We start from the raw sequence: 15246 nt of genomic DNA on the forward strand, positions 1-15246 counted from the left end.
ATAGTTCCCAATCAGGATGGCCTGTGGCTTGGAGTAGAACTTGTAGGTGGTGGTGCTCCCATGTATTGTTGCCTTTGTCCCTCTAGAAGTTAGATGACATGGGTCTGAAAGATGCTGTGAGGGGAACGTAGGATAATTACAGCAGTAGATCTTGTAGACAGTACATACTGCTGCCACCGTAGATCAATGATGAAGGCAGAGAATGTTGAAAGTGGTGAATGGGGTGCCAAATAAGCAGTTGAAAATTCCTGGATGCTGTCAAGCATCTCAGGTGTTCTTGGAGCTGCACCCATCCAGGTGGGTGGAAAGTATTCCATCACACTCCTGCTTACTGTGTGTAGATGGTGGACAAAGTTTGGGGAGACAGGAGGGGACGTAATCACCAAAGAATTCCTAGACTCTGACAAGCTCTCATAGTCACCGGTATGTCTATGGCTGGTATAGTTCAGTTTGTGATCAATGGGAGCCTCCAGGATGTTGATAAGAGATACATACAAAATGACAAGGGCACTCATTCATTAATTTAGGTAAACTGTTGAGCTTAATGTGCATCCATGCTGCAGTTAGGTGGTGGGTGGATTGGGTGTTGGTATTTTGCAGGGACCCTTGGTGGGGATATTGCAATTAACTTCACTGATGATGGATTGAGGAAATGAACAATCAAGCAGCATATGCATGTGTTGCCAATACCAGGATATGGCTCAGCTGACGATGAACCACACTGAAGGGTCGACTGATATTCACTAATTAGCCTGACACCTTTGTGATTTCACACTTTAAAGGAACACTGTTAAAACATCACCTGAAACAAAGCTTTGCTGAGGAGCCAATGGAACAGCTCTGCGCTGACAGTTTCACAGCTGGTTATTTGTGACAGATTGCTGGACTGATCAGGCCCTAACCCTCCCCACGCCACAATGTCACTGAATGGCTGCCAGATTACTTTTTCAAAAGAAGTGACAAAGAATCAGTAATCTTTTCTGTTGCTCCTTCAGTTCTAATCACTTTTTGAAATTCTTTTCAACAGTGCATGGTGATTACGTTGCGTAATATTACCATTCTGACAGCAATAGTAAGTTAGATTGGCAGAACAGAAGGAAATATTGTTTCTTGTCACTGCTTGACTCTGAATAAGGGATTCTGATAATGTCTTCATTGCTAAGCAGAATGTCACTATCCTCATTTATTTCCAAATTACAACTAAAATAACAAACTTGACCATTCATTTCTTCAGAGTAAAGGTACAGTTCTCTCCTGAAACTTACTTCTTGGTATGTAGATCTTGTAACCCACCAATGGCCTTAAAGGAAGACTCCAGGCCACCTTTAGGTTAAATAATCCTTTCTCAATCACTCGGAAGTTAATCACACGAGGCAGGGCAGCTACAATATACCAGTAAGAAAAGAATTGAGTATCAGTCTCTAATTATCTAGAGACAATAAGTCCAACTGTCAACAGTTATCTTACATGATTTTAGTTAATTGTTTCCAGTTACTCTACATGTCATAAGTGATTTTCCAGATTTTGTTTTGCATGCCTTAACAATTTTCAGTTATTACTTAATGCTATTTCTTAGTTTCACTCCTGAATGGCTTGGTTCTAATTTTATAAGTGATGTAAAAGAGATTTGCATTTATATAGCAGCCTTCATGATGTTGCAAAATGCTTTCCAGCCTGGGATCTACATTCTGGGATCATTTACGTTCACCTGGGCAGCCAAGCGCGGTCTCAAATTAACATTAGATCTGAAATCGCTCAGTACTGCATTGAAAGTGTCAGCCTTGAGCTTCATGCTTAAACTGTGGATTGGGACTTTAACCCAGAACCTCATGACTCAGAGGCATGAGTGCTAACAACTGAGACGCAACTGTCAAGATGGTCCCCTGTTAAATTAGATCTCCCCAACAGAAGAAATTTTTTACCATCTTATCTAATCCTTTCATCATTTTAGACATATTTTCTTACTTGTTTTTCCATTGACAGTTGCAAGATCCCCAATTGCATCAGCATACACAGCAACCATGGTTAAAGAATACTCCGTGCTGGGTTTTAGGTTTGTCACAAGTATTGTATGATCATTGCCATCTATAACAATCTGTCATGAGAAAAATGAGGAGCAAGCTCCGTTGTTACTTCATATATTGAACATTGTTTTAACAGAACAAAAGACTCTGGATTTTAGATAGTAGGCTAAGTGTTCATAGCTGTAAAGTCAAAAGGACTAAGGTAGGAACTACAGTACATCAGGAAGAAGAACTGGAGATGATGCCGAACTTAGGCTTTTAAATTTAATCGATCGATAGAAATCTCAAAGAAAGAACAACAAATGGTATAATGAGTCTTAATTTCAACAGAGTGAGATCTCACTGAGGATGAAAAACTTCAGTAATGACCTAATGTGAGATTAGGATAGCATAGTTTGAGAATGCATAATGTAAGTACATAAGAAATAGGAGGAGTAGGTCACATGGTCCCTTATTCACTACATCCCTCCCTTTCATAACATCTTGTTTGATGTTGTGGTTCTGTTCGCCGAGGCATGGCACTCATCCACAGATTCAATCAATAAGCACATCGACCTGGACCCAATATACTGGCCAGTGCAGCGGACAGCTGGAACTGACAATTGGAAGCGGCAGAGACAAACCACTATAAATGCCGGAGGAAACATCACAGAAGCGCTTCACAGGAGGCTCCCAAGCACTGAGGATGTCACCTAGACAGGGGACGAAACGTCTGCAACATAAATTCCCAGCTCGGCGAATAGAACCACAACAATGAGCACCCGAGCTACAAATCTTCTCCCAAACTTTGATCTTGGTTGATCCAACATCTCAATTTCATTCTCCTGCTTCAACTCGATATTCCTTACATTCAAAACTCTATCCATTTCAAATTGGAATATGCCCAGTGACTGGCCATCCCCAGTCCTCTGAATGCAGAATTCCAAAACATTACAACTCTCCGAGTGAAGCCATTTCTCCTTCTTCCATTCCAAAACAATTTATCTTGAAACTATGCACTGTCTTCCTAGCCATTATAATTTCTAATTATGGTCTTGTATCATCTTTTATTATCAGGGCTAAACCTATTTTCTCCCTGACCATTTTGTTTGTGTTTTTGATACATCAAGTGGCCAAGGTAGTTATTTCCCCATCTTGGTCATCATGCAACCACATCTCTGTAACGCTTACAGCAAACTCATTTATCTCCATCAATTCACCTGTCTTTTTGTAAATGCTTCATGCATTCAAATAAAGAGCTTCTAACTTTAACATTGTACCATTTCCTTCATAATCTGACCTTACTTACTGATGCACTATTACTTTAAATGCTCTGCCTTTCTGTCAGACTCTGATTACTTCTACTCAAAATGCTACACTGTTTGTAAAATTAGAGTGGTATAGTGTGAGGGTAGAACTTAATGGTGAGAAAGGAAGGCTTGACCAACAATTGGAGTGCCTGTGAGAGCAACACATTAACCTTTTTCGGAAGGTCCACCACTGTGTCAATTACACATTTGACTGGGCAGCAGCAAACCTCTCCCAGGATTCTGAAGGTGGGAACCTCATCCACAGAGAGCTGTTAGTCACTCAGAGGCATGCAGCTTATTATTGCCAGGCTATGCCAGTGAGGAGGTCATGATCGCTGTTGGTAAAACATCCATCTGTAGCCCAGGATCACTGAGGGACCAAGTCACAAGCGAGTGATGGTAGGAGGAAATAGCAGACTCAGGGCTATGGGAGAGAACAGGTTCACAGTAAAGGAGGGGTGACCTTCAGTGGGGAGCAACCCCTCTTCTCCCCTTCCCTTTAGATCGAAGACTCGCTTGCAATGGCATTAAATTCTGACTGTGTGGGATGACATTGGATGAGATGATATGGCAGTAAATTAAGATGGCATATTGAGTGACTAGGAATGAGGAATTGATAATTTTTACACCCCAGATAAAAAACCTTCTTGTCCTGTGATCAGCCAATAAGAGCTGCAGGCAAAAGGCGGGAAAGTGGAATTGAGGATTATCAGATCAGCCGTGATCTCACTAAATGGTGAGTAACCTTGATGGGCTGAATGGTCTATTTCTGCTCCTAGGACTTATGATCTTATGGGTTACAATTTATGAAAGTAAAGATACCTGCTGAACACCACTTGCTGCCTTCACTATTTCCCACAAGGAATCACCTTTGAGATCCAGTTGCTTTAAGGCTCCTTCCTGCAGGGCCCTTGCCTCCCTTAGCCAGTAACTGTGAAATACAAAGGCTGGGTTTGGCCCAGCATCACTCACCTGTCTCTCTTCTCCTGGTATCAGTCTTCCAGCAGATGAATATGGGCTGATGACAACTCTGTAGCTCATCACACCTCCTGTAGCTGGAGTCCAGGACAATCTCATTGAGCTGTAACTCAATTCACTAATCACCAAATCCCGGGGGCCAATGATCTTTTCTGCCACTGGTGAGAATAAGGGACAGCAAGGATTAGATTTATCTATTGCAAGTCAGTGAGAGCATTCATCACCATAATGCTGTTCTGCCTCTATCCTATTTACTTACAAGTTCCCTCGAGAAGTGATTTTTTTTCAAATTTCCTTTCAGTTCCTGGTACTCTGATTAACACCTTTAAGAAGGTCTGGATGGATGTCTGATTAGCAAGAGGATTACAGTTTATAAGGATAATTACCGAGACAATCCAACATTTTGCAAAATATAATTGTTCTTCAGCTGCTGACAACTGGGAGACTTCTGTGCCAAGGAAGGCAACTCATTACAGGACACAAAATACAGGATGGATAGTTAAAGGCTTCTGAAAAGAGTTTTAACTTCTGACCCAACCTACATCCTTCGTGTATCATGGGACATCTGATCGGGACATTGTGCGCCTTTCTGCCTGCTAGAAATGCTTCATTACCAAGACCACCTCCTTCCACCTCTGTAATGTTGCCTGTCTATGTCCTACCTTAACTCACCTTTAGCTGAAATATTAATGAGTTTCTTTCCTACCTCCAAACTTGACTATTCATTTCTGGCAGGACTCCCATGTCCTCCCTACATAAACTCAAACTCATGCAAACCTCAGCTGCCTACACCAAACAACACCAAGGCCTATCACCCCTGTGTTCACTGAGATACGTTGTTTGTTAATTTGTATATCAGTTGTCCTTTATTGTATACAGGTGATGGCCATTAATTGAGGGTTCAGACATATAAAAATACAGTTACTGAAACTGCAATGCTGTTGAATTAGGGAGGTGTACACTTGTAGTGTGTCACTCTGTAAATAAATGTAAGGCTGAGTAAAGATTAGCTAGAGCTTCATCCTTCACCAGTTAGCTTCCTGGAGCATAAACAGTTCCCAGTCCAGGACCACCTTGATTTTTGTTTTAATCCATGCACTGAATTTTTGATTAGATGGAAAGAATCTCTGTTGTAGTAACAATGGCATTGGAGAGCAGAATCCAGAATTCTCACTTCCAAACCCCACTATTTTTTGCAGAGGTGAAATGGAAGCAAGATCTAATTTCCACAAACATGGTTCATAGATGCAACTGCGCCTCAATCAGATCTAATTGTCACTGGTCAGGTGTCCAAAATAGCTTACGCTCTTTCGACCTGGTACAAGAAGATCTAAACTTACCAGAGATGGAGAGGTAGGGTACTCTTTTTGAAAGGTTATGCATCTGTTTGGTGTGGTAATAGCAGCATTGTTAAAAGTAGCCATGAAAGTACATAAAAAGTGAATAAACTAATTGGAATTGTTAGGATCATTGTAGCTATCAAGGAAAGCTGTCAAAGGGAGCTATCATGCTATCACATTGTCTAAAGCTCCTGCCCTTTAAACATTTAGAAAAAAACTGTTTGCAATGTTAAAACCAATACTGTTATTACAGGGATAGTGCTGCATGACTGATTCCAAAACCTTTCATTATCACAATGTCAGTTCACAATTTGATTGAAAGTTGCAAGTGATTAATCAACATTTTGAAATGGGGCCGTGAATTTCAACTTTTTTTAAAAATAAGGGATTAAAAGAAGTAAAGTAGCATGTTTTGTTTTACCAATTAGCATGTTATTTTATATAGTGAATTGATCAACTGACATTGGAAACCTTTATTTAATCTTAGCCTGGGTCCCAAAGTCTGGCTATGGTGGTTACTAGATGATTTAGAGTGGTATATGTGAAGGCCAAAGGTAGCGGGTGAGGGGCATGGGTTGGCATAAGTTACCATTAAGTTATAGTCATGGCTATAAAGGGTCATGCAGCTGGAGAGAGGATGATAAGTGGATTGAAGTGCAATGGTAGTTGGGTGAGGATCATGAAATTCAAGCCTTACTTTAAATCCTTCCATTGTCTACCCTTCCACAGTTCTGTAATCTTCTCTGGCCCTCCAATCCACAACAGTATCTATGCTCCTCAAATTTCAGGCTCTTCCACATTTTCATTGCTCCACCATTGGCAGGCATGCCTTCATCTGCCTCCACCTTAAGTCTGTCTGGTTAGCCTTCTCTGTTCCTCTATTTCTCCCTCTTCTTTTAAGCCAGTCCTTTAATATAATGAATTCTGAGGAATGATCACTGGACCTGATAGGTTACCTCTGATTTCTCTCCACAGATGCTGCCAGATCTCCAACTGGCTTTCCGTTCCAATCTTTTTGCTTGTTCACTGTCATTAATTTCACTGTTGCTCCTGGTGTTGACAAGGTATTTGCTAAACCCGTTTCCACAAACATATCACATTTCTCAGTGGCTGCCTCTTGCTCAGACTCACCCCAAGTGGATTCCAACTCAAGTTTCATCCTTCACATTTTGAATCCACACAGGTATTTCTGTGAACATCCCACAGACAGCTGTTCTCGCCACATCCTGAGATCCACACTCTCGACCTCTCATTCCAACAGCACCACTTCATGCTGGCTCAGAGCAGCCCTGCTCCCCAGTTCCACTTCATCCTCCAGTTCATTCAACGTGCCAACAAGAAACCTTTTTTCCTTTCTGGCATCAAGGATTACAAGATGCAACAACCACAGCCTTTCGGAACCTTTCTCCCCACCCCTTCCCTTTAACTCCATCCCCTCTCCCAACCCCACCTCCTGTTATGCATTTTTTTAATCTCTCCTGATCTTCCACTCTCTGATGCGCTCAGCAAAGGTCTTAGTTTTATCCCTCTGTGTTCCTACCTTAATGAATTTTGGGCATGACATTCATGATGTTGAACTCTTCTTTTGGTGCCTTCGCCTCTGTGCCCATTTCTTTGGACAAGAGTCCTCTCCCCATCCCACATACCCCCTTCGCCCACTTCCAACACTTTCCCACCATCTGGACCCCTCTCTCTGGACCGGTTTATTGAGAACTGTCAACTTGACATTGGTTGCCTCAGTTTCTCATCCTCCCTCACCCATTCCAACCTATCTCCCCATGAAACTCCTACACTCAATGATCTCATATCAAAAAAAACCCACAGTTCTTTCAGTTTTCCTTTTAATATTATAACCTGTCCTATTGATTCTGGAAAGACCCTTGGGAAAATCCATGCTATGTTAACAGCGCCTGCTAAATACAAGAAGATTGTTGAATTATATGAATGCTAAATATGTTTTCCCAGAAGCAACACAGCCACAGAAATACCAGGTCAAACCTCTAAATCAGACATCAGTCTTTAAGGAAGAACTTTTTAACATAAACCTACGCTCATTCAGAAATGGATTGAAACTGTCCAAATTCATTTCTTCCAGATCTAGTCAAGGCAGGGCACAGAGACCTATCCCCTCAGCTTAGGGCCAGACAAATCCTGAAGGTGTAAGTGAGACTCATTTTGTCATTCTGCTCTGCTTTGAGAAGCATTTCCACCACATGATTCACAGTTACTTACACAACGTAGTCCTTACTGGTCTTGGAGGCTCTGAAGCTGTGAAACAAAGTCTTCTGGATACTTTAGCCAAAATGGTACCGAGCAGTTCAAAGTCCTCCACAAATAAATAGTGCTCTTCAAATGGATCAGAAGCAATGTTCTTCAATTCATTTTTGTCTGCATTTTTTATTCCTTAAAAAGAGATTTTAAAAAATACATTATGAAGACACATTCACTCAAGTCTTGATGTCTGTTGTATTTTATGTTGATGTGATCAGCGTTATCTGATTCAGATGTTTTAGACCTCCATGGGAAATGGAGCAGTTTGTATTTGAAGCACCCAGCGCCAGAATTCCAGGTCAGTCAAGCATGTGGGGAGAGCAGTGTAAAACACCCCATGCACTTGCCCAATAAACTGCCTCATCTAACCTGGAAGAACAAGTCTGTTGTACCAATGACAGCCATCCAAGGTCTCCCTCAGTGAGATTGTCAATTCCTGCCACATTACAGGCTGTATGTAATGTGGTCCTTGCCTATTAGAAACTAAACTGAGAGATTTCCCTGGATTCGCATTCACTGAACATCTTACGGCCTACAAAGGACACTGTAAACCCCCCCAGTTTGCACTTGACTTGAACAGAGATTTCAGGGTAATCCAGCTCACTGACTCATGCAGTGCCTGAATTTTTATATTTTGACATTGAAAGGGCAGTTTGCTGCCCCAGTAGGTTGGGGCTGTAATACAAAGTGTTGCTGAATAAAGGAATAACTGCTGCACAATTCCTTTCACGGCAAACTTCCCAATCCACTCCTGGCACAGTGAGTACTGAAGGATGTAACGTAGGGCTAAATCATCAATAATCTCACATTCTAATGGGTGACTTCTGCTTGAAGGTGGATGAGTATTGAAACAGGGCACGAACAAACTACTTGTACTTAAAATCAGAATTTGGGACTAGAAGTACACGATGGTCGACTAAATTCAATAGGAAATCTTTATTACACACAGTGCAGTCAGCATACAGAATTAGCTGTCACAAAGGCCAGTTGAGGCAAATAGCATAGATGCACTTAAGAAGCTGGATAAGCATCAGGGTGGAAGGAACATGTAGAAGGATATACTGAAAGGATAGAGGTTCATATCTAGTATAAATGTGGACCAGTTGGACTGAATGGCTTGTTACTTTGCTGTAAATAGAGATTTTGTGGTAATTTGAATGCTCATTAATGATACACGATCTTCTTACTGTTGAACATAGACTACTTCAGTATCTGAGGAAAAGCAAATGATGCTGAATGTTGTGCAACTATCAACAACAAACATCCCATTAATGGCCTTATGAAGGAGGGAAGGCCATTGATTAGATTAGATTAGATTCCCTACAGTGTGGAAACAAGCTATTTGGCCCAATAAGTCCACACTGACCCCCTGAAGAGTAACCCACCCCCCTACGTTTGCCTGCGACTAATGCGCCTAACACGATGGGTAATTTAGCATGGCCAATTCAACTGACCTGCACATCTTCAGATACACAATCGGCTTACCTGGCAACACTTAATAATGAAGCCTGACCAAGCTTACTTGTTTTTTTTTTGCCACCTGCCCCCTCCACTGGGTTTGCACTTGCTTCAAAAATGTTCGTCGAGGAGATCATTCAGCTCTGAGGAAAAGTCATCAACCTGATGTGTTAACCCTGCATCACTGTCTGCATGTGTTTCCTGCCTTGCTTAGTGTTTTGCAATGTTTAGTTCTGCTTATACCTCACAAAGCAAGGCTGGCCACCTGTGGTGACAAACATCAGTGAACGGCAACTCCTCGAGGAGCAGAGATAACAAAAAAGAAGATAATTAGCTGCAATCAAAAATTAAAAGCAATTCCCTTTGCAATGGTGGCATTGGAACACCACCTGTTTCTGAAACAATAATCTCACTGATTGTTTCAGCCAGTCTGCTGACAGCCGTGAGAGCAGAACGTTAGTTATAAATAGAAAGTCACTGTGCAGATGCAGAACAGGGTGAAATCAGCGGTGGGAGTGGGTAGAACAATTATCTCAACAAAGTTACAGCGTGCAAAACATTCATAGAGAACACACAACTCTTCTCAAAGGCTGGGCATTTTAATCTGATCCCATTACTAGATACTGCAAAAATTACAGTGCATGACAATATTTAGATAATTGTATTGAAAACGTGCTTCAGAACTAGTCGCACCCCTAGTTGAGCTGTTTCTGTATATCTACAGCACTAGTACTTACCCGGCAATGTGGAAAATATCCGATAAACTAAAAATATGACAAATGCTACCCAGCATTTAGCATCTCATCAAGCAACTGTTGATCATCAGTAAAATAATAGAAAGAGTCATCAGCAATGTTTTCATGCAGAATTTTCCTAGTGATGACCTGCTCACTGACACTCAGTTTAAGTTCTGCCAGAGCCCCTCAGCTCCGAGTAGTCTTGATGTAAACCTGGACACAAGACTTGAATTCCAGAGGTGAGGTGGAAGTGACTGCCATTGACATGAAGGCCATATTTGATCGAGCGTGGCATCAAAGAGCCTTAACACAACTAACAAAGGGAATGAAGGGAAAACTCTGCTGCTTCAAGTCATACCCACCACATATGAAGATGTTTGTGGTCATTGGTGGTCAGTCATCTCAGCTCCAGGACATCAGGCAGTGTCCTAGGCACAACCATCTTCAGCTTCTTCATCAATGGGATGGCACGGTGGCTCAGTGGTTAGCATATGTTCAATTCCCACCTTGGGTGACTGTCTACGTCGAGTTTGCACATTCTCCCCATGTCTGCGTGGGTTTTCCTCCGGGTGCTCCAGTTTCCTCCCACAATCCAAAGATGTGCAGGTCAGTTGAATTGGCCATACTAAATTACCCATAGTGTTAGGTGCATTAGTCACAGGCAAATGTGGGGGGTGGGTTACTCTTCAGGGGGTCGGTGTGGACTTGTTGGGCCAAATAGCTTGTTTCCACACTGTAGGGAATCTAATCTAATCTAATCAATGGCCTTCCCTCCTTCATAAGGCCATTAATGGGATGTTTGTTGTTGATAGTTGCACAACATTCAGCATCATTTGCTTTTCCTCAGATACTGAAGTAGTCTATGTTCAACAGTAAGAAGATCTGGACAATATCCAGGCTTGGGCTGACAATTGGCAAGTGACATGTATGCCACACAAGTACCAGGGAATGTTCATCTCCAACAAGATAAAATCGAACCATTGTACTGTAACACATAATGATATTATTACCACTGAATCCACACCCCATCAACACCGTAGAGATTATCAAAAAATCAGAAACTAGACTCCTCCAACTATTTAAATACAGAGGCTACAGGATCAGGTCAGAAATTAAGAATGCTGCAGTGAATAACTTACTTCCTAACTCTCCAAAGCCTGTCCACCATCTACGAGGTACAAATCAGGAATGTGACGGAATACTCTCCAATTTCCAGGAAGAGTGAAGCTCCAACAACATTCAAGAAGCTTGACACCAGGACAGACAAAGCAATTCACTTAATTGGCATACCATCTGCAAACATTCACTCCCTTTATCACTGATAGTACACACCATGGCTATTGTGTATCTACAAGATTCTGGATTAGTGGTGCTGGAAGAGCACAGCAGTTCAGGTAGCATCCAAGGAGCAGCGAAATCGACGTTTCGGGCAAAAGCTCTTCATCAGGAATAAAGGGCTTTTGCCCGAAACATCGATTTCGCTGCTCCTTGGATGCTGCCTGAACTGCAGTGCTCTTCCAGCACCACTAATCCAGAATCTGGTTTCCAGCATCTGCAGTCATTGTTTTTACCTACTATCTACAAGATGCACTGCAGAAATTCATGGTCATTGGACCTTCCCAAAACATGACAACTTCCATCTTGAAGGACAAAAACATCAGCTACATACGAAGGATCTCCCCTCCCAGCCTCTCATTCTTCTACTTTATGACCATTGATTTGGTCCCATCTTCAATCTATAGATTCAAAAGCACACCAGGGAGCTAAGCATATAATTTTAACTGACAGCTCAGTGGAGGGAGTGCAGTAACGTCAAAGGCTTTTTTTTGGATGTGGCAGTAAAACTATGCTATGTCTTCCCACTTGGGTGAAGTCAAAGATACTTAAATCACTCTTTCAAACAAAAGCAAGGCCTTTTCTGCAGTATCCTGACCAAATAGCTGATCTAAACAGACCTCTTTAAAGCTGGTCAACAGATTCTAGGATCTTGCTGTAAGTTGAATAGCTACGTTATCTACATTACAACAGTGGCGACACTACAAATTGTGTTTCATTGTCTGTAAAGAGCAATATCAAGTGCTGAGGTAATGAAAAGATACTAAGGAAATGCAAATACTGTTTTATTTAAGTATAGCCTTATTTCTTGCCTTTCAAGCTGCTCTGCAGTTTAACAATGTACTCAAAGCAACCACCAGATGGCAGCAAAAGTCTTAATAATTCTCAAATCGCCTACAACCCAAAAAGGCTTTTAAACGAATGCAGTAAATAGCACACGAGAGGCTTTAGGAAAATGAGTACAATTAAACTGTGATGAAGATATTAACACAAACCATTAATAACGCAGCATTTGGCTTTCAGCAACAAAATACTCTTGGAACAACTGCTTCCTTGTTCCGTAGAGTGTTGTCTCCGAGAAAAGTTGGTAAATTCTTTCTGTCACAAGTTGGGAGCATGTGACACGATGCAGTAATTTGTATCAGAATGAGACAATTAGCATCTAAATATATGGCTGTGCTATAAAAATGTCATTGCACATTGCCACCTAACACATAAAATATTCCCTGAAAGTGTGAACAGCTTGTTAATATCCTATTTTAAGAAACTGGCTAATGGCATTTTAAGTTTCACAAATGGAGATACAGAATACAAGAGTAAGGGGATGATAAATTTGGTCAATGAAGCAGCGTTTAGACCACGGTTATATTTTTGCTTGCAGTTACCACACTATTAAAGCACATTAGAACTCTTCGCAATGTACAGGATAATTCTCCAGAATGAAGAACTTTAACTACAGATAGTGGCATTAAGGATACTTTTTAATCCTTTTCATCCAGAGTAAAGAGAAAGTACCATTCAGCCTTTTGAGCCTGTTGTACAATTTCAACTAGATCATGATTCATTTCTATCTTTACTCCCATTCACCTCTCATTTAGTTCCATATCCTTAACACCCTGACCCAGCGAAAAGATTTCAATCTCACTTTTTAAATGAGTCGTAGACTGGGAGAATTAATTCAAATTCCTTCTAACCTTTGTGTGAAGAACTATATCCTGGCTGCACCCACAATATGGTCCAGCTCTAATTTTGTTTGAATGTTCTGTTAATTTGATTTGCTTCTCAATCAGTGGCAAGCTCCTCAATCAAATTGCTTGATTCACATTTACTGATTAATTTTCTTTTCAGTAAAATGACTGAGTTAACATGGAATAGCCAGTATTTTACGCGAGTAGTGAAGGTGAAAGGAAATTCTAATTGAAGATTTTGAAATGATGAAGTGTTTAAATAGGGGGGAAAGGGAATGGCTTTTCGTGGGTTGAGAAATCAGGAACAAAGAGTTATCAATTTTCAGCTGTCACAGAGAGTGATCAGATAAATTTATTTTTGTGGAGATTGTTGAATCAAGGCATGATTTTGGCGAAGAACATTAAATCTTTGGAGCGGGAGATAGATAAATATTTGAATCAAGAGGAGATGCAGAGCTATGAGGAGGGATGCAGCATTCTGTGATGGTTGCACACTATGTGCATGATTCAATGTCTAACTAACCATAGATAACCATTTACAGGGTGGATATAGTGACAGAAAGACTTGACAGACCAAGGTGTTGCCTCCATGTTATTAGCGTCTTAATGATGTTTCAAAGAGGCATATAGACATGAAATGTATTTCAGTTCCATGTACTTCCTCAATAGGACTGAATGAGTACTCCTGATGGATGGGAGCTGGCACTCAATTGTCCAATGACATTAAGGGAGAACTGAACATGAACCTATCATAACCAGGAAACCTGTACATTAAACTATTGTAACCAGAGTCATTGAAATTAACCCACTGCAAACAGAGTCTCTGAATGCTAACTCACTTTAACAGAGCCACTCAACACCAAGTCCACTGTAGAATCTAGTCACTGAATACTTACCCACTGTAAACACAGTCACCCCTCTGTCATGCAATCTTGTGGCTGGCTCCTCAACTGAGTCGGCAGACTTTCCATCCGTGACCAAAACCATTATCTACAAATGTTTAGCACAGGAAGCAATGTGAAGTGTTTCAAATAAGTGAGATGCATTTTCACAATTATTGGAAGGTTTTGTGCTGAAGGTTCAGTTTTTTTTTAGTAACTAGATCCTTTGGTCAAATCCAGTCTGATGCTACTACTTCTTCTTATAGATCAACCTCACCTGTCATGTTTACATGTCACATCACTGAATCTTGTTGAATGTAGTTATTCATTGTTTGGTGCCTCGTAAATATTGCTTATGGCATGGTTACATCAGTAGTCTATGAGGGTTGTACTTTACCCAGTTGGCACACCTTCTTTCATGTATTAACACAAAATGTTATATGTTGCTTTTGCAATTATGTACCTGGATAGATCTTTGGGCCTATTGGAAGACAAGAAGGCCCTTCAGCCATTTGAGCCTATTCTGTCATGCAGTTAGATCACTATCAATCTTTGTCTCGAGCCAGGGTTAACCAAGTAATCACTTATTATTTCTGTATTGTCAAGCTTACTGTGGTAGTCACCTGAGGTATGAGCCACCTGCTAAATCAAAGTATTAGCATCTCTTCTTTTGTCCATCTCTTTTTCTTGCAATTTTTTCAAAAAAATGAAATCCCAATTAGGACCAATCACAGCACTGGAGCTATGGAGGGTGGGGGAGACTGCAGAGCAATTGTTCACCAAAATCCGTATGACAATGGAAAGAGACTAAGTAAAACAGCATAGAACATGTTACTGCACCTTCCTATGGTAACACAAATGCTTTCCTAGCCACTCTGCATACCCAATATTTATAGCCAGATGCACAAATATATGGATGTATGAAGTATATTCCCACCTTAATTTTATATTCCAGTTAGCACCCATTTCTCCTATGGCATAAATTCTTGTGATCATTTGAAATTTGGCATTTTTGTGTTTGCTCTGAAGACAAAAGGCTTCAACAACACATTTTTATTTTCAGCAATATTCAAGTACTGTACTACCAACTAATCATAAAATTGTTAGAACACAAAAAGAGGCCATTTGGCCCATTGTGACTGTGCTGGCTCACTAGAAGAGAGGGTCTAACTAGTAAGTCTAACTAACTACACCCCCTCACCTTATTCCGTCAAGCCCCAGAAATTTCTTCTCTTTTGATTATTA

At 40.9% G+C, this 15246-nt stretch overlaps 1 protein-coding gene across 15 annotated transcripts in view; it reads right to left on the reverse strand.

Annotated features, from left to right (window-relative positions):
* col7a1l (collagen type VII alpha 1-like) overlaps window positions 1-15246 on the reverse strand; it is a 428727-nt gene that overhangs the window by 362955 nt on the left and 50526 nt on the right. For all 15 annotated transcript variants that reach the window (XR_011955318.1, XR_011955319.1, XR_011955320.1 and 12 more), the window contains 5 exons: window positions 14017-14110; window positions 7864-8034; window positions 4286-4449; window positions 1966-2095; window positions 1266-1382 (listed from right to left, as the gene is read on the reverse strand). Coding sequence is in view for 12 of the 15 variants with exons in the window: in XM_072562892.1 (XP_072418993.1) it covers window positions 1266-1382; window positions 1966-2095; window positions 4286-4449; window positions 7864-8034; window positions 14017-14110 (676 nt within the window). In the remaining 3 variants the exon portion in view is untranslated. The remainder of the gene's footprint in view (window positions 1-1265; window positions 1383-1965; window positions 2096-4285; window positions 4450-7863; window positions 8035-14016; window positions 14111-15246) is intronic.

Source organism: Chiloscyllium punctatum, chromosome 44 (genome assembly GCF_047496795.1).
Source record: "Chiloscyllium punctatum isolate Juve2018m chromosome 44, sChiPun1.3, whole genome shotgun sequence".
NCBI classification, from domain to species: Eukaryota; Metazoa; Chordata; class Chondrichthyes; order Orectolobiformes; family Hemiscylliidae; genus Chiloscyllium; species Chiloscyllium punctatum.